Below are 21,749 nucleotides of genomic sequence, written 5' to 3' on the forward strand. Positions count from 1 at the left end.
GATAATTGATTTTAATATGCAAATCCTTTTTTTCCATTTTTCATTTGTTTTCTTTTAGCAAAAAATGTTTTTAACATGTGAATCTTTTTTTTAATAGAAGTAAATGTTATTTTGAATTGAGTTTTTTTTTTTTACTTGCAAATGTTTTTGTCTTTAATTGTACACATTTTTCCGCCTTAAATCGTCTTTAAAATTGGGGGGAAAAAAAGTTTTTACATTTTAGAATTTTTTTTTTTACTTGCGGAATTAGTTTTTTATTTCAAAACATTTTTTTTTAAACTAGCAAATCGTGGGTCGTGAGCAGCAAATCGTTTTTTTTAATTGAAAGAAATTTTATTTTCAATAGTTTATTTTTTTTACTTCGGGTTGTTTGTTTTTTAATTGCGGAAATTGTTTTCGTACTTGCGAATGTTTGTCTTTTTAACTGAAGACATTTTTCCGCTTCAAATCTTATTTCTAATTAAGGAATAATATTTTTATACTTGAAATGTTTTTGAATTGAAGAAAAATTAGATTTCATAATTGCACATTTTTTCTTGATTTAAGATAATTGTTTTTAATATGCAAATCCTTTTTCTCCATTTTTCATTTATACTTGCAAATATTTTCTTTTTGCAAAAAATATCTTATTTTGCAAATTGTTTTTTTATTTGAAAGAAATGTAATTTTTAATTGAGTTTTTTTTTTTCATTTGCAGAACATTTCTTTGTACTTGCGAATGTTTTTGTCTTTTTAGTTGACGTTTTTCCGCTTCAAATCTTATTTTTAATTAAGGAATATTATTCTTATACTTGAATTTTTTTTTTAAATTGAAGAAAATTTTGATTTCATAATTGCAATTTTTTTTTTAAATTTAAGATAATTGATTTTAATATGCAAATCCTTTTTTTCCATTTTTCATTTGTTTTCTTTTAGCAAAAAATGTTTTTAACATGTGAATCTTTTTTTTAATAGAAGTAAATGTTATTTTGAATTGAGTTTTTTTTTTTTACTTGCAAATGTTTTTGTCTTTAATTGTACACATTTTTCCACTTTAAATCGTCTTTAAAATTGGGGGGAAAAAAAGTTTTTACATTTTAGAATTTTTTTTTTTACTTGCGGAATTAGTTTTTTATTTCAAAACATTTTTTTTTAAACTAGCAAATCGTGGGTCGTGAGCAGCAAATCGTTTTTTTGAATTGAAAGAAATTTTATTTTCAATGTTTTTTTTTTTTACTTCGGGTTGTTTGTTTTTTAATTGCGGAAATTGTTTTCGTACTTGCGAATGTTTGTCTTTTTAACTGAAGACATTTTTCCGCTTCAAATCTTATTTTTGATTAAGGAATAATATTTTTATACTTGAAATGTTTTTGAATTGAAGAAAAATTAGATTTCATAATTGCAAATTTTTTCTTGATTTAAGATAATTGTTTTTAATATGCAAATCATTTTCTCCATTTTTCATTTATACTTGCAAATATTTTCTTTTTGCAAAAAATATCTTATTTTGCAAATTGTTTTTTTTATTTGAAAGAAATTTAATTTTTAATTGTTTTTTTTTTTTTTTTTTACTTGGGAATGTTTTTTTTTTTTTCATTTGCAGAACATTTCTTTGTACTTGCGAATGTTTTTGTCTTTTTAGTTGACGTTTTTCCGCTTCAAATCTTATTTTTAATTAAGGAATATTATTCTTATACTTGAATTTTTTTTTAAATTGAAGAAAATTTTGATTTCATAATTGCAATTTTTTTTTTTTATTTAAGATAATTGATTTTAATATGCAAATCCTTTTTTTTCCATTTTTCATTTGTACCTGCGAATATTTTCTTTTTGCAAAAAATATTTTTTATATATTGCGAATTGTTTTTCTTAATTGAAAGAAATTGTTTTTTTTCAATTGAGTTTTATTTTTACTTGGGATTGTTTGTTTTTTGATTGCGGAAATTTTTTTCGTACTTGCGAATGTTTTTGTCTTTTTAATTGAAGACATTTTTCCGCTTCAAATCTTATTTTTAATTAAGGAATAATATTTTTATACTTGACATTTTTTTAAATTGAAGAAAAATTAGATTTCATAATTGCACATTTTTTCTTGATTTAAGATAATTGTTTTTAATATGCAAATCCTTTTTCTCCATTTGTCATTTATACTTGCGAATATTTTCTTTTTGCAAAAAATATCTTATTTTGCAAATAGTTTTTTTTATTTGAAAGAAATGTAATTTTTAATTGAGTTTTTTTTTTTTTACTTGAATGTTTTTTTTTTTCATTTGCAGAACATTTCTTTGTACTTGCGAATGTTTTTGTCTTTTTAGTTGACATTTTTCCGCTTCAAATCTTATTTTTAATTAAGGAATATTATTCTTATACTTGAATTTTTTTTTTAAATTGAAGAAAATTTTGATTTCATAATTGCAATTTTTTTTTTTTAAATTTAAGATAATTGATTTTAATATGAAAATCCTTTTATTTCCATTTTTCATTTGTTTTCTTTTAGCAAAAATGTTTTTAACATGTGAATCTTTTTTTTAATAGAAGTAAATGTTATTTTGAATTGAGTTTTTTTTTTTTTTACTTGCAAATGTTTTTGTCTTTAATTGTACACATTTTTCCGACTTAAATCGTCTTTATAATTGGGGGAAAAAAAGTTTTTACATTTTAGAATTTTTTTTTTTTACTTGCGGAATTAGTTTTTTATTTCAAAACATTTTTTTTTAAACTAGCAAATCGTGGGTCGTGAGCAGCAAATCGTTTTTTTTAATTGAAATAAATTTTATTTTCAATAGTTTTTTTTTTTTACTTCGGGTTGTTTGTTTTTTAATTGCGGAAATTGTTTTCGTACTTGCGAATGTTTGTCTTTTTAACTGAAGACATTTTTCCGCTTCAAATCTTATTTTTGATTAAGGAATAATATTTTTATACTTGACATTTTTTTAAATTGAAGAAAAATTAGATTTCATAATTGCACATTTTTTCTTGATTTAAGATAATTGTTTTTAATATGCAAATCATTTTTCTCCATTTTTCATTTATACTTGCAAATATTTTCTTTTTGCAAAAAATATCTTATTTTGCAAATTGTTTTTTTTATTTGAAAGAAATGTAATTTTTAATTGAGTTTTTTTTTTTTACTTGGGAATGTTTTTTTTTTTTCAATTGCAGAACATTTCTTTGTACTTGCGAATGTTTTTGTCTTTTTAGTTGACGTTTTTCCGCTTCAAATCTTATTTTTAATTAAGGAATATTATTCTTGTACTTGAATTTCTTTTTTAAATTGAAGAAAATTTTGATTTCATAATTGCAATTTTTTTTTTAAATTTAAGATAATTGATTTTAATATGCAAATCCTTTTTTTCCATTTTTCATTTGTTTTCTTTTAGCAAAAAATGTTTTTAACATGTGAATCTTTTTTTTAATAGAAGTAAATGTTGTTTTGAATTGAGTTTTTTTTTTTACTTGCAAATGTTTTAGTCTTTAATTGTAGACATTTTCCGCCTTAAATCGTCTTTAAAATTGGGGGAAAAAAAGTTTTTACATTTTAGAATTTTTTTTTTTTACTTGCGGAATTAGTTTTTTATTTCAAAACATTTTTTTTTTAAACTAGCAAATCGTGGGTCGTGAGCAGCAAACAACTTTCGGCGTGTTGGTGGAGTTTAGCCAGTCTTTTCGCGACAGATACCTCCCCCAAGGCGCGATGACGTCACCGGCCATCTCCCAGCAGCAGACTTGCGTCGAGCAGACTCACACGATGTGACGCCGACGTCTGGACGACACCTCGCCGGCTCCCTTCCTCCCTTCTTCCTCCCACTTTGCACCAGCCTCTCCTCTCACGCTTCTGCTAAATCCTATTCCGAATTGCGGGCTCCAGCCGTCGGGCCGCCATGGCAGTTGTTTCCTCCACATCCGGGCCACACCGCCTGGACTCCATTATTGTGTGAAAGTGGCTGATAAAGGTCCTCATTTCCCCACCTAAGGCGCCGGGACGGCGGCAACGAAGAGCTGATGTCTAACCAAGGAGTTCGGCGGAACGGTCCGGTGAAACTGCGACTAACAGGTAAACAAGTCGCCGCCTTTTCGTCGCTTTATGAAGCCTCACGTATCTGCACACGAGCGGGAGGGGCGCCGTCTATTTCCTGGACGCCAAGCCTTCCCATGGGCCACGGAGGCGGCTATTTCCTGGACACTAAGTGTTCCCATGGGCCTCTTTCTTCGTTTACATCTCCGCCTTACCTTTAGTCCACATTCGTATTTGTCTTTATTTTTGACTTATATTCTTCCCCTTATTGGTGGCGTTTCGCTGAAAGTGCCAATAATTGGAAAAATGGTGTTAACCTGCCACTTGGCAGCCATTAGTCGGGTCCCGGGGAGAAGTAGCTAGGAAGTTGTTGCTTTGCTGTTTTGGAATAAATGATTTTGTTTTAGACGCTTTTAAAACACAGCTGGTATAAGAATCAAAATAATTACACATTTACATTCTGTTTCCCGTGTTTAATTTCCAATATATCTGTTTTTTGTGTTATTGTTGTAAGGCAACTGCATTACGTGATGGTTTGTTTATATTGGACAAGGGACAAGCGGTAGGAAATGGATGGAATATTGATCACTAGATCAGTGTTCTTCAACCGCCGTGGGAAATAATCTAATTTCACCTATAATTGCTTTGTAGATGTCGTAAACAGCGGGGGGCAGAGCGCAGGTAAAAAGGTGTCTAATGCTTCAACCAAAAATGAAAATATGCAAAAGGTGAGTTCCGCTAAGAAAAGGCATTGAAGCTAAGGGTAGGCAATGTGGACGGAGACTAATATCAAATTGGCTACAAAGTCCACAAAACAAAATGCTGGACGACAGCAAAAACTTACTGTGGAGCAAAGGCGGCGTCCACTATGTACAATGTCCCCACAAAAAAGGATAAAAAGAACGGACCTATTCTTGATTGCTTGGTGTTTTGGAATGAATGATTTTGTTTTAGGCGCTTGTAAAGCACAGCTGGTATAAGAATCAAAATAATTACACATTTACATTTTGTTTCCTGTGTTTACTTTCCAATACATCTGTTTTTTTGTGTGTGTTGTAAGGCAACTGCATTACGTGATGGTTTTTTTATATTGGACAAGGGACAAGCGGTAGGAAATGTATGGAATATTGACCACTAGATCAGTATTCTTCAACCGCCGTGGGAAATAATCTAATTTCACCTATAATTACTTTGTAGATGTCGTAAACAGCGGGGGGCAGAGCGCAGGTAAAAAGGTGTCTAATGCTTAAACCAAAAATGAAAATATGTAAAAGGTGAGTTCCGCTAAGAAAAGGCATTGAAGCTAAGGGTAGGCAATGTGGACGGAGACTAATATCAAATTCAACAAAAACAAAATGCTGGACGACAGCAAAAACTTACTGTGGAGCAAAGGTGGCGTCCACAATGTACATCTGAACATGACATGACAATCAACAATGTCCCCGCAAAAAAGGATAAAAAGAACTGAACTATTCTTGATTGCTTGGTGTTTTGGAAGAAATGTTTTTGTTTTAGATGCTTTTACAACACAGCTGGTATAAGAATCAAAAATAATTACACATTTACATTCTGTTTCCCGTGTTTAATTTCCAATATATCTGTTTTTTTTGTGTATGTTGTTGTAAGGCAACTGAATTACGTGATGGTTTATTTATATTGGACAAGGGACAAGCGGTAGGAAATGTATGGAATATTGACCACTAGATCAGTATTCTTCAACCGCCGTGGGAAAAATCTAATTTCACCTATAATTGCTTTGTAGATGTCGTAAACAGCGGGGGGCAGAGCGCAGGTAAAAAGGTGTCTAATGCTTCAACCAAAAATGAAAATATGTAAAAGGTGAGTTCCGCTAAGAAAAGGCATTGAAGCTAAGGGTAGGCAATGTGGACGGAGACTAATATCAAATTGGCTACAAAGTCCACAAAACAAAATGCTGGACAACAGCAAAAACTTACTGTGGAGCAAAGGCGGCGTCCACTATGTACAATGTCCCCACAAAAAAGGATAAAAAGAACGGACCTATTCTTGATTGCTTGGTGTTTTGGAATGAATGATTTTGTTTTAGGCGCTTGTAAAGCACAGCTGGTATAAGAATCAAAATAATTACACATTTACATCTTGTTTCCTGTGTTTACTTTCCAATATATCTGTTTTTTTGTGTGTGTTATTGTTGTAAGGCAACTGCATTACATGATGGTTTGTTTATATTGGACAAGGGACAAGCGGTAGGAAATGGATGGAATATTGATCACTAGATCAGTGTTCTTCAACCGCCGTGGGAAATAATCTAATTTCACCTATAATTGCTTTGTAGATGTCGTAAACAGCGGGGGGCAGAGCGCAGGTAAAAAGGTGTCTAATGCTTCAACCAAAAATGAAAATATGTAAAAGGTGAGTTCCGCTAAGAAAAGGCATTGAAGCTAAGGGTAGGCAATGTGGACGGGGACTAATATCAAATTGGCTACAAAGTCCACAAAACAAAATGCTGGACGACAGCAAAAACTTACTGTGGAGCAAAGGCGGCGTCCATTATGTACAATGTCCCCACAAAAAAGGATAAAAAGAACGGACCTATTCTTGATTGCTTGGTGTTTTGGAATGAATGATTTTGTTTTAGGCGCTTGTAAAGCACAGCTGGTATAAATCAAAATAATTACACATTTACATTTTGTTTCCTGTGTTTACTTTCCAATATATCTGTTTTTTTGTGTGTGTTATTGTTGTAAGGCAACTGCATTACGTGATGGTTTATTTATATTGGACAAGGGACAAGCGGTAGGAAATGTATGGAATATTGACCACTAGATCAGTATTCTTCAACCGCCGTGGGAAATAATCTAATTTCACCTATAATTACTTTGTAGATGTCGTAAACAGCGGGGGGCAGAGCGCAGGTAAAAAGGTGTCTAATGCTTAAACCAAAAATGAAAATATGCAAAAGGTGAGTTCCGCTAAGAAAAGGCATTGAAGCTAAGGGTAGGCAATGCGGACGGAGACTAATATCAAATTCAACAAAAACAAAATGCTGGACGACAGCAAAAACTTACTGTGGAGCAAAGGCGGCGTCCACTATGTACATCTGAACATGACATGACAATCAACAATGTCCCCGCAAAAAAGGATAAAAAGAACTGAACTATTCTTGATTGCTTGGTGTTTTGGAAGAAATGTTTTTGTTTTAGACGCTTTTACAACACAGCTGGTATGAGAATCACAATAATTACAAATTTATATTTTGTTTCCCGTGTTTACTTTTCCATATATCTGTTTTTTTGAGTGTGTGTTGTTATTGTTGTAAGGCAACTGTGTTACGTGATGGTTTGTTTGTATTGGACAAGGGACAAGCGGTAGGAAATGGATGGAATATTGATCACTAGATCAGTGTTCTTCAACCACCGTGGGCTCTAATCTAATTTCACCTATAATTGCTTTATATATGTCCTAAACACTGGGGGGCAGTGTGCAGGTAAAAAGGTGTCTTAACCAAAAATAAAAATAAGCAAAAGGTGAGCGCCGCTAAGAAAAGGCATTGGAACTAGGGGCAGGCTATGCAAAAGGAGACTAAAATCAAAATAGCTACAAAGTCAACAAAAACAGAATGCTGGACGACAACAAAAACTTACTGTGGAGCAAATGTACATCTGAACATGACAATCAACAATGTCCCCGCAAAAAAGGATAAAAAGAACTGAAATATTCTTGATTGCTTGGTGTTTTGGAATAAATGTTTTTGTTTTAGGCACTTTTAATGCACAGCTGGTATAAGAATCACAATAATTACACATTTATATTTTGTTTCCCGTGGTTACTTTTCCATATATCTGTTTTTTTTGTGTTTGTCGTTATTGTTGTAAGGCAACTGCATTACATGATGGTTTGTTTATATTGGACAAGGGACAAGCGGTAGGAAATGGATGGAATATTGATCACTAGATCAGTGTTCTTCAACCGCTGTGCCATTGCACACTAGTGTGCCGTGGGAGATTATCTAATTTCACCTATAATTGCTCTGTAGATATCGTAAACAGTGGTGGGCAGAGCGCAGGTAAAAACGTGTCTAATGCTTAAACCAAAAATAAAAATCAACAACAAGGTGAGCGCCGCTAAGAAAAGGCATTGAAGCTAAGGGTAGGCTATGCAGAAGGAGACTAAAATCAAACTGGCTACAAAGTAAACAAAAACAGAATGCTGGACGACAGCAAAGACTTACTGCGGAGCAAAGACGGCGTCCACAATGTACATCTGAACATGACATGACAATCAACAATGTCAAAGAAGGATAAAAAGAACTGAAATATTCTTGATTGCTTGGTGTTTTGGAATAAATGTTTTTGTTTTAGACGCTTTTAAAGCACAGCTTACCAGTGCTGGCAACACTTGTCTTTTACTTATTTGGTATCGTATTATTTCAGTATCGCCCAGCCTGCTCGTAGAATAATAACCACGTCTTCTTGCTGCAACAAACCTTTGTCTGATTGCCATCGCGACCCACAGCTCGCAGGAGTTTGCGTGCGCTACACAACAATGTTCCCTTTTGTGTGTCTGTCCGCTCACTAAGTCGTGCTCTGCTAGTAAGAGTCGTACCTTTTGTAGCTGCGCCTCCACAAGCTGTTTGCTTTGCCTCTTTTCAACACAAATGGCAAAAAGGTATTTTTTTTTTTTTTTTTTTTGTGTACTTCCAGGACCTGACCCGCAACAAGTCCGTATGTACGTTGTTGGGTTGTACGGTACACCGTAACTAGTATAGTATTGTGGTATTTTTAATCAAAAATGGTACTATACTCTGTTTGAAAAGTACCGACCAGTTCGCCATATTTCTTTTTACCGGGCATAACGGCGCGTCGTCACATCATGACATTGCTGGTTTTAGGAGCAGAGGAGCATGTTGGGCAGCGCACACACACAGAGTACTTACAAGCAGACACAGTGTGTAGACAGAAAAGGGAGAATGGATGCATTTTGGTGTAAAAACCCAAGATAACACTGAAACTCCATCAGGAAGAGCTGCTTTAAGACATGGCTAGCCAGCTCGCTGCTAGCGTCCATCCACAGTTTTTTAGCTACCTCTAAATCATAATCCTGGCCTCCATGGCGACAAATAAAGTAAGTTTCTTACAAATAGCATTATCACTGGAGGACGAGGAATAGCTAAAAATGCTTCACTACACAGCGTAGGAGGATACAATAGCTCAATGGCGTCACAATGTAAACAAATGCCATGGGTGGATCTACACCTGACGTCCACTGTAATGATACCAAGTACAAGAGCGTATTTAGTCGTTTTTACTATTATTTCATTAATATTTTATCATCGTCACAAATCTTTTTTTTTTTTTTTTTTAATTCATATTATGTTTATAAACTTCCTGGACACGACGACTTAAATTATGACCAATGTATGATCCTGTAACTACTTGGTATCGCATCGATACCTAAATGTGTGTTATCATCCAAAATGAATGTAAAGTATCAAAGAAGGGAAGAATAAGTGATTATTACATTTTAACAGAAGTGTAGATAGAACATGTTCAGACAAAAAGTAAGCAGATATTAACAGTAAAGTAGACTAATAATCCATATTTACTAGGGGTGTAACGGTACACAAAAATTTCGGTTCGGTACGTATCTTGGTTTAGAGGTCACGGTTCGGTTCATTTTTGGTACAGTAAGAAAACAACAAAATATTAATTTTTTGGTTATTTATTTACCAAATTTGTAAACCATGGCTTGATCCTTTTAACATTGGGAACACTATAATAATTCTGCCCACGTTAATCCACATTAAACTGCCTCAAGTTGTTGCTTTGATTAAATAAAATCACACAACTTTTCTTCCACATATAAAAAGTGCAACATTAAACAGTTTCAAGTTAACTCATCATGCTTAATTTATTACAGCATTTGGGAAGCCTGTAGTTGACTTTTATTATACACACACACAGCAAAATGAGCTAACGTAACGCTAAAAGCTAATTAGCCTTCACCTCAAGCCAGAACTGCGAGCGAGCTGAGCTGCAGTTTAACTTTCTAGATGGTCAACAGGCTCATAGTGATGTTTGTAATAGTTGTGACTGGGAAGTGTTTTTTTTTAATAATTTGGGGAGTGTACGATGTCAGCTGCTCACCTGCTAAACACATATCTGCTCATCTCGACGCCGGAGCACTGACAACATGCGCTCTGAATACGCACTGCTGATTGGCTTTGTATGTAACCAATCAGATGGTTGTGTGGGCGGGACAATGCTGGGTGCTCACTGCTCAGAGGCAGCTGCAGAGCAGCTTGTTAAGACTTTAGCTAACAAACTCGTTCGATACACCCCCTTACCGAACCGAAATCCCCGTACCGAAACGGTTCAATACAAATACACGTACCGTTACACCCCTAATATTTACCGTTTGTCCCTGATGTGTAGAAAATAATAGGTGTATAAATGACACAATGTGTTACTGCAGACTAATTAGGAGTCTTTGTTTGTTTACTTACTACTAAAAGACAAGTTGTCAGTACGTTAAACATTTTATTTAAGGACTAAATGACAATAACAAACATATGTTTCATGTACCCAATAAGGACATTTTTTGTGATCCCCTTTGTTGAGAAAAGTATTAAAATACATTTTGGTAGCGGTACCAAAATATTGGTATGGCGACAACCCTAGTACGTGTACATCAAATATTGAAGCGTGCTGTTATATGATAGGCCTAAGTGGCGACAACAAACTTAATGAGATGGATTTAATGAGCTGCATGCAGAATTGCTGCCTAATGAGACATTTTGCATATGGAGTGAACATTGTGGTAGTGGCCACACAAAGTAGCTTTCTACACCTTGTCTCACTTTACATCCCACAACAGTTATTTTGATGGTGTATAGCGGCCACCGGTATCAGAAATTGCCACACCACGGTCCATGGTGGATCTAACTTAATAGTGTGAGAGTCCAGTCCATAGTGGATCTAACATAATAGTGTGAGAGTCCAGTCCATAGTGGATCCAACATAATAGTGAGAGTCCAGTCCACAGTGGATCTAACATAATAGTGTGAGAGTCCAGTCCATAGTGGATCTAACATAATAGTGTGAGAGTCCAGTCCATAGTGGATCTAACATAATAGTGTGAGAGTCCAGTCCATAGTGGATCTAACATAATAGTGAGAGTCCAGTCCACAGTGGATCCAACATAATAGTGAGAGTCCAGTCCACAGTGGATCTAACATAATAGTGTGAGAGTCCAGTCCATAGTGGATCTAACATAATAGTGTGAGAGTCCAGTCCATAGTGGATCTAACATAATAGTGAGAGTCCAGTCCATAGTGGATCCAACATAATAGTGAGAGTCCAGTCCACAGTGGATCTAACATAATAGTGTGAGAGTCCAGTCCATAGTGGATCTAACATAATAGTGTGAGAGTCCAGTCCATAGTGGATCTAACATAATAGTGAGAGTCCAGTCCATAGTGGATCCAACATAATAGTGAGAGTCCAGTCCATAGTGGATCTAACATAATAGTGAGAGTCCAGTCCATAGTGGATCTAACATAATAGTGAGAGTCCAGTCCACAGTGGATCTAACATAATGGTGAGAGTCCAATCCATAGTGGATCTAACATAATAGTGAGAGTCCAGTCCGTAGTGGATCTAACATAATAGTGAGAGTCCAGTCCATAGTGGATCTAACATAATAGTGAGAGTCCAGTCCATAGTGGATCTAACATAATAGTGAGAGTCCAGTCCATAGTGGATCTAACATAATAGTGAGAGTCCAGTCCATAGTGGATCTAACATAATTATGAGAGTCCAGTCCATAGTGGATCTAACATAATAGTGAGAGTCCAGTCCATAGTGGATCTAACATAATAGTGAGAGTCCAGTCCATAGTGGATCTAACATAATAGTGAGAGTCCAGTCCATAGTTAAAGTTGAGTTAAAGTACCAATGATTGTCACACACACACTAGGTGTGGTGAAATTTGTCCTCTGCATTTGACCCATCTCCTTGATCACCCCCTGGGAGGTGAGGGGAGCAGTGAGCAGCAGCGGTGCCGCGGCCGGGAATCATTTATGGTGATTTAACCCCCAATTCCAACCCTTGATGCTGAGTGCGAAGCAGGGAGGCAATGGGTCCCATTTTTTTTTATAGTCTTTGGTATGACTCGGCCGGGGTTTGGACTCCCTACCTACGGGTCTCATAGAGGGGGGCAGAGCAGAAAAGAAACGGCAGATCAACTAGGGTCTATTTAAAGGCTAGAGTATACCAATTAGTTTTAAGATGGACTTCAATGTTTCTACTGAGGTAGCATCTCTAACTGTTACCAGGAGAGCACTGTTCTGTTGTCCTTTTTGCTGCTACTTTGCTGTTTTTTCATGGCCCTGGACTTTTTGGTTTGTTTTTGGCGTTGTAATAAACTAGGTTTATGTACATGTAAACGTAGTTGTCACAGGTCAACGTGTACAGGAAGACAAAATGGTGGCCGACCTGTGCATAGTAGCCATCTGTCTATAGCGGTCACTTGTGTTCCAGAAATAAAAATAATATCAAGATAATACTTTTATGGGAAATAATAAACGTCTAAAGTATATCAAACAAACATTTAACGAAGTGTTCACTGCAAACTGTCAGCATTCCCGGTAAGGTCCTTTTCAGGTGTACTGGAGAGGAGGCTACGCTGGATAGTCCAACCTCAGATCCAGGAGGAACAGTGTGGTTTTCGTCCTGGTCGTGGAACTGTGGACCAGGTCTTTACTCTCGGCAGAGTCCTTAAGGGTGCATGGGAGTTTGCCCAACCAGTCTACATGTCCTTTGTGGACTTGGAGAAGGCAATCGACCATCCAGGTACCGGACTGTCTTATTTTGGCGGTCCACTCCCTGTATGATCAGTGTCAGAGCTTGGTCCGCATCGCCGGCAGTAAGTCAGACACGTTTCCAGTGAGGGTTGGACTCCGCCAAGGCTGCCCTTTGTCACCAATTCTGTTCATAACTTTTATGGACAGAATTTCTAGGCGCCGTCAAGGCGTTGAGGGGTTCCGGTTTGGTGACCGCAGGATTAGGTCTCTGCTTTTTGTATATGATGTGGTCCTGATGACTTCATCTGGCCGGGATCTTCAGCTCTCACTGGATCGGTTCGCAGCTGAGTGTGAAGCGACTGGGATGAAAATCAGCTCCTCCAAGTCCCAGTTCTTGGTTCTCTCCCGGAAAAGGGTGGAATGCCATCTCTGGGTTGGTGAGGAGACCCTGCCCCAAGTAGAGGAGTTCAAGTACCTCGGAGTCTTGTTCACGAGTGAGGGAAGAGTGGATGGTGAGATGGACAGGCGGATCGGTGCGGCGTCTTCAGTAATGCGGACGCTGTATCGATCCGTTGTGGTGAAGAAGGAGCTGAGCCGGAAGTCAAAGCTCTCTACGTTCCCATCCTCACCTATGGTCATGAGCTTTGGGTTATGATCGAAAGGACAAGATCACGGGTACAAGCGGCCCAAATGAGTTTCCTCCGCCGGGTGGTGGGGTTCTCCCTTGGAGATAGGGTGAGAAGCTCTGTCATCCGGGAGGAACTCCACATGGAGAGGAGCCAGATGAGGTGGTTCGGGTATTTGCTGAGGTTGCCACCCGAACGCCTCCCAAGGGAGGGCATGTCCGACAGGGGAAGACCCAGGATACACTGGGAAGACTATGTCTCCTGGCTGGCCTGGGAACGCCTCGGGATCCCCTGGGAAGAGCGGGACGAAGTGGCTGGGGAGAGGGAAGTGTGGGCTTCCTTGCTTAGGCTGCTGCCTCTGCGACCCGACCTCGGATAAGCGGAAAAAAATGGATGGATGTATCACTGCAAACTGGAGCTGTTTCTCTCTTCGTTTCATAAAATTTTGCACTCTTTCGCTCTTCTTGATTACCTCTAGAGGAACGTTCAAAAAATGTTTATCCTTTTCGCAATTCGAACGATTTGTACAACGGAAAACAACGCATGCGTAGGGCTTTCTTCTGTGAAAAAGGCTAAATGGCGCCTAGTACCCTTTGAGAACAGTGCTGGCTTGACCGCCACACATATTTAACGGTTGGACGTGACGTCCCAGCGGTTCCAGCGCAGAGACCTCAGCACTGGACTAATATGGTTGTGTTTCCTGGCTCTAGTCAGGACTCGAGCCGCAGCATTTTGAATGTACTACAGCTTCTTTACAGCTTGTTCAGAGAACCCAGTTAGAAGGCCGTTACTGTTGCTGGAGACCAAGGCATGATTTAGCCTTTCCAAGTCGGATTTAGACCCTATTCCTCTGAGTTTGTTCATGGTAAAGTTCAAGTCTGAGTCCATTCTAACACCTGGGTTTCTTACAGAGGTGTTCGTATATCCAGTTCTTCTGTATTGGTTAGTTTAGAGAGGAATTCCTTGGTTGGCTATTTCCTCCGTGGTCCTACGAGACGTCTTCACGTTGGAGCATGCCAGATCCCTTATAGGACTCCAGTAGACTGTGAATGAGTTGGTCACCGCAGTCGGAGACGGCAGCGGTCTACCGGAATGCAAAGAATGTCAGTCCGCCGTGGAAAACGGAGCGAGCCGGACCTCATAGACCGGCTCCCCTCGTCCGAGCGCAACAATAGAAAGTGGACGCTTCTTCAAACGAGCCTTGTTCCCGTTTCGACGACTTGGGTCTTTCACACGCCGAGTCTCTCAACATGCACCGCAGGGATAGGAAGTGCTATAGGAAGGACGCCGTCTGCGGCTAACAGCACGCTGTCATTATGTCTTTGTTTAGTGCTGCACAGCTGGGTGTGCGCCAGCTGCATGCCACATAGGCTTCTTTCCATACCCACGTTTGGGTACCGCTACCAAAATGTATTTCCATACTTTGCTAAATAAAGGGGACCACAAAAAAAGGCATTATTGTCTTTATTTGAACAGGAAATGTTAGGGTACATGAAACATGTTTTATTGTCATTTAGTCCTTAAATAAAATGTTGAACATACTAGACAACTTGTCTTTTAGTAAGAAGTAAACAAACAAAGACTCCTAATTAGTCTGCAGTAACATATTGTGTCATTCATACACCTATTATTTTGTACACATTATGAGGGACAGTCTGTAAAAATGGATTATTAATCTACTTCTTCATTTAATGTTAATATCTGCTTATTTTCCGTTTGAACATGTTCTATCTACACTTCTGTTAAAATGTAATAATCACTTATTCTTCTCTTCTTTGATACTTGGATGATACCACACATTTAGGTATCGATCCGATACCAAGTAGTTACAGGATCATACAATAAAATATAAAACCTAATAAACGAATAGTAATATGGTTAAGAAATACTGATGTAAAGGGTAGGTGTCGCGCTGTTTTCTGTTTGAACACGTTGTACCTACACTTCTGTTAAAATGTAATAATCACTTTGATGCTTGACATCAGTTTTGGATGATACCACACATTTAGGTATCGATCCGATACCAAGTAGTTACAGGATCATACAATAAAATAGAAACCCTAATAAACCAATAATAGTATGGTTAGGAAATACTGAAGTAAAGGGTAGGTGTCGCGCTGTTTTCTGTTTGAACACGTTGTATCTACACTTCTGTTAAAATGTAATAATCACTTTGATACTTGACATCAGTTTTGGATGATACCACACATTTAGGTATCGATCCGATACCAAGTAGTTACAGGATCATACAATAAAATAGAACACCTAATAAACCAATAATAATATGGTTAGGAAATACTGATGTAAAGGGTAGGTGTCGCGCTGTTTTCTGTTTGAACACGTTGTATCTACACTTCTGTTAAAATGTAATTATCACTTTGATACTTGACATCAGTTTTGGATGATACCACACATTTAGGTAGCGATCCGATACCAAGTAGTTACAGGATCATACAATAAAATAGAAACCCAAATAAACCAATAATAGTATGGTTAGGAAATACTGAAGTAAAGGGTAGGTGTCGCGCTGTTTTCTGTTTGAACACGTTGTATCTACACTTCTGTTAAAATGTAATAATCACTTTGATACTTGACATCAGTTTTGGATGATACCACACATTTAGGTATCGATCCGATACCAAGTAGTTACAGGATCATACAATAAAATAGAACACCTAATAAACCAATAATAATATGGTTAGGAAATACTGATGTAAAGGGTAGGTGTCGCGCTGTTTTCTGTTTGAACACGTTGTATCTACACTTCTGTTAAAATGTAATAATCACTTTGATACTTGACATCAGCTTTGGATGATACCACACATTTAGGTATCGATCCGATACCAAGTAGTTACAGGATCATACAATAAAATAGAACACCTGATAAACCAATAATAATATGGTTAGGAAATACTGATGTAAAGGGTAGGTGTTGCACTGTTTTCTGTTGTAACATCTATGTACACTTCTGTTAAAATGTAATAATCACTTATTCTTCTCTTCTTTGATACTTGACATTAGTTTTGGATGATACCACACATTTAGGTATCGATGCGATACCAAGTAGTTACAGGATCATACATAGGTCCTATTCAAATTCCTCATGTGTCCAGGGATGTATTTACTGACTTTATAAACATAATATGAATAAAAACAAAACAAAATATCTTGTCATGCTAAAAAATATCGATGTAATCACAGTTATATCGATTTGATACGCTCCTGTACATTGTATCGTCACAGTGGATGTCAGGTGTGGATCCACCCATTTGTTTACATTGTGACGCCGGTGGGTAATTGTATCCTCCTACGCTGTGTAGTGAAGCATGTTTAGCTATTCCTCCTCCTCCAGTGATTATATTACTTGTAAGAAACATTCTTTATTTGTCACCGTGGAGGTCAGGATTAGTGATTGTGGATGGAAGTTAGCTGCTAACTAGCTAGCAAGGTGTTAAAGCAGCTCTTCCTGAGGGTGTTTCAGTGTTATAACTTCACCTTTATCTTGACTTTTTACACCAAAATGCGTCCGTTCACCCTTTTCTGTCTACACACTGTGTCTGCTTGTAAGTACTCTGTGTGTGTGCGCTGCCCAACATGCTCCTCTGCTCCTAAAACCAGCAATGTCACCACGTGATGACGACATGCCGAACCGGTACTTTTCAGACAGAGTATAGTACCGTTTGATTCATTAGTACCCCGATAACATTGTGCTCATGTTGTTACCCTCGCCAAACTGACACTGGTTCCATCCAGGTTGTGAAGGACTTCCCAACAAGCCCGTAGATCATGGGTGTCAAACTCTGGCCCGCGGGCCAAATTTGGCCCGCCTTGTAATTTAATTTGGCCCTTGAGGCAATAATAAATTAACATTAGAGCTAGCCCGCCGGTATTATACAGTGGCGGTGCCGCTGTATCACCGCATTAAACGCTAATTCTCATACTTGCCAACTCTCCCGATTTTTCCAGGAGAATCCCGAATTTCAGTGAACCCCCCCTACCGAAAAACTCCCGGGGCAACCATTCTCCCAAATTTCCACCCGGACAACAATATTGGGGGCGTGCCTTAAAGGTACTGCTTTTAGCATCCTCTACAACCTGTCGTCACGTCCGCTTTTCCTCCAAACAAACAGCGTGCCGGCCCAGTCACGTAATATATGCGGCTTCTACATACACACAAGTGTATGCAAGGCATACTTGGTCAACAGCCATACAGGTCACACTGAGGGTGGCCATACTTTAGCACTGTTACACCACACTGTGAACCCACACCAAACAAGAATGACAAACACATTTCGAGAGAACATCCACACCGTAACAACATAAACACGACAGAACAAATACCCAGAAACCCTCGCAGCACTAACTCTTCCGGGATGCTACAATATACACCCCCGCTACCAACAAATCTCGATTTTGTATGTCACTATAAAGTTTTATAAGCCTTGCTTGTTCAATATTCAATGCAAAACTTGTTTGGGTCCCTATTAAAATGTTAAGTTGTTCAACTTTGGCCCGCGGCTTTGTTCAGTTTAGAATTTTGGCCCACTCTGTATTTGAGTTTGACAACCCTGCCGTAGATGTTTGTGCTGGAGTCCATTTGAAGCAGATGTCTGTCCGCTATTAACGTGGCAATATATGGCGAGCAAGATGCTTAGACTAACACTCGGAGTGAGAAATGCCCCTCAACTCTTAAAGTCATCTCTCTGATCCGCTGTTTTAGAGCATTTCATTTGTTCTTTGGTTCATTCTGCAAATTCGATGCAATCATAACAAATTGTTAGAGGGGATTCTACACCGCTTGTAAACAAGGGCTATAATTATAATAATAATAATACACAAATATATCATATTTGTACTCGGGTTGCACAGTATACGGCTATTAATAAAGCACCGGGGTACTTCTTCTGAAAAATACTGGTACATTTTTGCTTTCATAAACAATGACAACGCTGGCATGTTAGTCAATAAACGCACGTGCAAGCAGAAACAGCATGGAGATTGGACACTTGATGCATTTAACCCTAACAATGTAATTTGAGCTATAAACACTCAAGCTGTGCTTTAAAACATAGCAAGCTCAGACCTAACTAGTGTTTTAGCGACTTCTAAATGACTAATCCTCGCTTCCCTGGCGACAAAGTATGTTTCTTACAAGTAGCATTATCACTGGAGGACGAGGAATAGCTAAGCATGCTTCACTGCACACTGTAGGAGGATACAATAGCTCAGCGCTAACAGTAAGCTAGCACTCCTGAATGTAAACAAAGGGGTGGGTCTACACAGGTATCGACAAGAGCCAGATCTACTTGATACTACTATGAATACATCAACTTTTTTTTTTTTTTTTTACGAACAATACATTTTTATTATGTTTATAAACTGAGTAAATACGTCCTTGGATACAGAAGAAATTTAATTACGACCAATGTATGATACTGTAATTACTTGGTATCGGATCGATACCTAAATGTGTGGTATCATCCAAAACTAATGTCAAGTATCAAAGAAGAGAAGAATAAGTGATTATTACATTTTAACAGAAGTATAGATACATCATGTTAAAACAGAAAAAAAGAGATATATTTACAGTAAATGAACAAGTAGATTAATAATCAATTTTTACAGTTTGTCCCTTATAATGTGCACAAAATAATGGGTGTATAAATGACACACTATGTTACTGCATATGTCAGTAGACTAATTAAGAGTTTTCGTATCTTGTTTGCTTACTACTAAGTTTTCTAGCATATTCACTATCTTCCATCCATCCATTTTCTACCGCTTATTCCCTTTCGGGGTCGCGGGGGGCGCTGGCGCCTATCTCAATATTTGATTGCAATAAGAAAACATATGTTCAATTTATAAGATTTTTTTGGTCAAAATAAAGCCAAAAATGCTGTTTTTTGTGGTCCCCTTTATTTAGAAAAGTATCAAAATACATTTTGGTACCGGGACCAAAATATGGGTTGCAGGACAGCCCTAATTTGTACCATATTTTCTCGACTATAGAGCGGCCGGTATATAAGCCGAATCCTCTAAATTTTAGAAGAAGAAAATGTTTCCCATATATAGGCTGCAGATATATACGTTGATAAGTTTTTAAAATGTTTATTTACATACCTGAATTGTTTCCAAAAGGTGTCTGTAACACGGCAGTAAAACGGCTGATCAAACAAAACAGAGGTCATCGTCAAAGACCCATTAACTGCGCAAGCTAGCTCTCATCATTTTTGATGTTTTTCCAAGTTGCACATACGTTGATATATAAGTTTTTGAAATGTTTATTTACATACCTCAATTGTTTCCAAAAGGTGTCTGTAACACGGCAGTAAAACGGCTGATCAAACAAAACAGAGGTCATCGTCAATGACCAATTACTGCGCAAGCTAACTCTCCAATCATTTTTGATGTTTTTCCAAGTTGCACAGTTAAGAGTTTTTGTATCTTGTTTGCTTACTACTAAGTTTTCCAGCATATTCACTATCTTATTTAATGCCAAAATTGTTATTTGACTGCAATAAGAAAACATATGTTCAATTTATAAGATTTTTTGGGTCAAAATAGCGCCCCCCGCGTCCCCGAAAGGGAATAAGCGGTAGAAAATGGATGGATGGATGGATAAAGCCAAAAATGCTGTTTTTTGTGGTCCCCTTTATTTAGAAAAGTATCAAAATACATTTTAGTACCGGGACCAAAATATGGGTTGCAGGACAGCCCTAATTTGTACCCTATTTTCTGGACTATAGAGCGGCCGGTATATAAGCCGAATCCTCTAAATTTTAGAAGAAGAAAATGTTTCCCATATATAGGCTGCAGATATATACGTTAGGGGTGTAACGGTACGTGTATTTGTATTGAACCGTTTCGGTATGGAGGTTTCGGTTCGGTACGAGGGTGTATCGAACGAATTTGTATACTAAAGTCTTAACAAGCTGCTCTGCTGTCTGCCTCTGTCTGAGCAGTGAGCACCCAGCATTGTCCCGCCCACACAACCATCTGATTGGTTACATACAAAGCCAATCAGCAGTGCGTATTCAGAGCGCATGTTGTCAGTGCTCCTGCGTCGAGATGAGCAGATATGTGTTTTGCAGGTGAGCAGCTGACATCGTACACTCCCCAAATCATAAAAAATACCCCCCAATCACAACTACTACAAACATCACTATGAGCCCGTTGACCTTCTAGAAACTTAAACTGCAGCTCAGCTCGCTCACAGCTCTGGCTTGAGGTGAAGGCTAATTAGCTTTTAGTGTTACACTAGCTCATTTTGCTGTGTGTGTGCGTGCGTGCGTGTGTGTGTATAATAAAAGTCAACTACAGGCTTCCCAAATGCTGTGTGTGTGTGTGTGTGTGTGTGTGTGTGTGTGTGTGTGTGTGTGTGTGTGTGTGTGTGTGCGTACGCATATGTGCGTGTGTGTGTGTGTGTGTGTGTATAATAAAAGTCAACTACAGGCTTCCCAAATGCTGTGTGTGTGTGCGCGTATGTGCGTGTGTGTGTGTGTGTGTGTATAATAAAAGTCAACTACAGGCTTCCCAAATGCTTTGTGTGTGTGTGTGTGTGTGTGTGTGTGTGTGTGTGTGTGTGTGTGCGTGCGCGTATGTGCGTGCGTGTGTGTGTGTATAATAAAAGTCAACTACAGGCTTCCCAAATGCTTTGTGTGTGTGTGTGTGTGTGTGTGTGTGTGTGTGCGTGCGCGTATGTGCGTGTGTGTGTGTGTGTATAATAAAAGTCAACTACAGGCTTCCCAAATGCTGTGTGTGTGTGCGTATGTGCGTGCGTGCGTGTGTGTGTGTAATAAAAGTCAATTACAGGCTTCCCAAATGCTGTAATAAATTAAGCATGATGAGTTGACTTCACGGTGGCAGAGGGGTTAGTGTGTCTGCCTCACAATACAAAGGTCCTGAGTAGTCTGGGTTCAATCCTGGGCTCGGGATCTTTCTGTGTGGAGTTTGCATGTTCTCCCTGTGACTGCGTGGGTTCTCTACGGGTACTCCGGCTTCCTCCCACCTCCAAAGACATGCACCTGGGGATAGGCCCCTCCCACCTCCAAAGACATGCACCTGGGGATAGGCCCCTCCCACCTCCAAAGACATGCACCTGGGGATAGGTTGATTGGCAACACTAAATGGTCCCTAGTGTGTGAATGTTGTCTGTCTATCTGTGTTGGCCCTGCGATGAGGTGGCGACTTGTCCAGGGTGTACACCGCCTTCCGCCCGATTGTAGCTGAGATAGGTGCCAGGGCCCCCCGCGACCCCAAAAGGGAATAAGCGGTAGAAATGGATGGATGGATGGAGTTGACTAGGAACTGTTTAATGTTTGTCCATCCATTTTTTACCGCTTATTCC

At 38.2% G+C, this 21,749-nt stretch overlaps 1 protein-coding gene across 1 annotated transcript in view; it reads left to right on the forward strand.

The window, feature by feature from the left end:
- Positions 1–3,653: 3,653 nt before the first annotated feature.
- Positions 3,654–21,749, forward strand: part of smurf2 (SMAD specific E3 ubiquitin protein ligase 2) — a 236,307-nt gene continuing 218,211 nt past the window's right edge. The window contains exon 1 of the mRNA XM_061884285.1: positions 3,654–4,033. Coding sequence (XP_061740269.1) covers positions 3,982–4,033 — 52 coding nt within the window. The 5' untranslated portion in view covers positions 3,654–3,981. The remainder of the gene's footprint in view (positions 4,034–21,749) is intronic.

Source organism: Nerophis ophidion, linkage group LG23 (genome assembly GCF_033978795.1).
Source record: "Nerophis ophidion isolate RoL-2023_Sa linkage group LG23, RoL_Noph_v1.0, whole genome shotgun sequence".
NCBI classification, from domain to species: domain Eukaryota; kingdom Metazoa; phylum Chordata; class Actinopteri; order Syngnathiformes; family Syngnathidae; genus Nerophis; species Nerophis ophidion.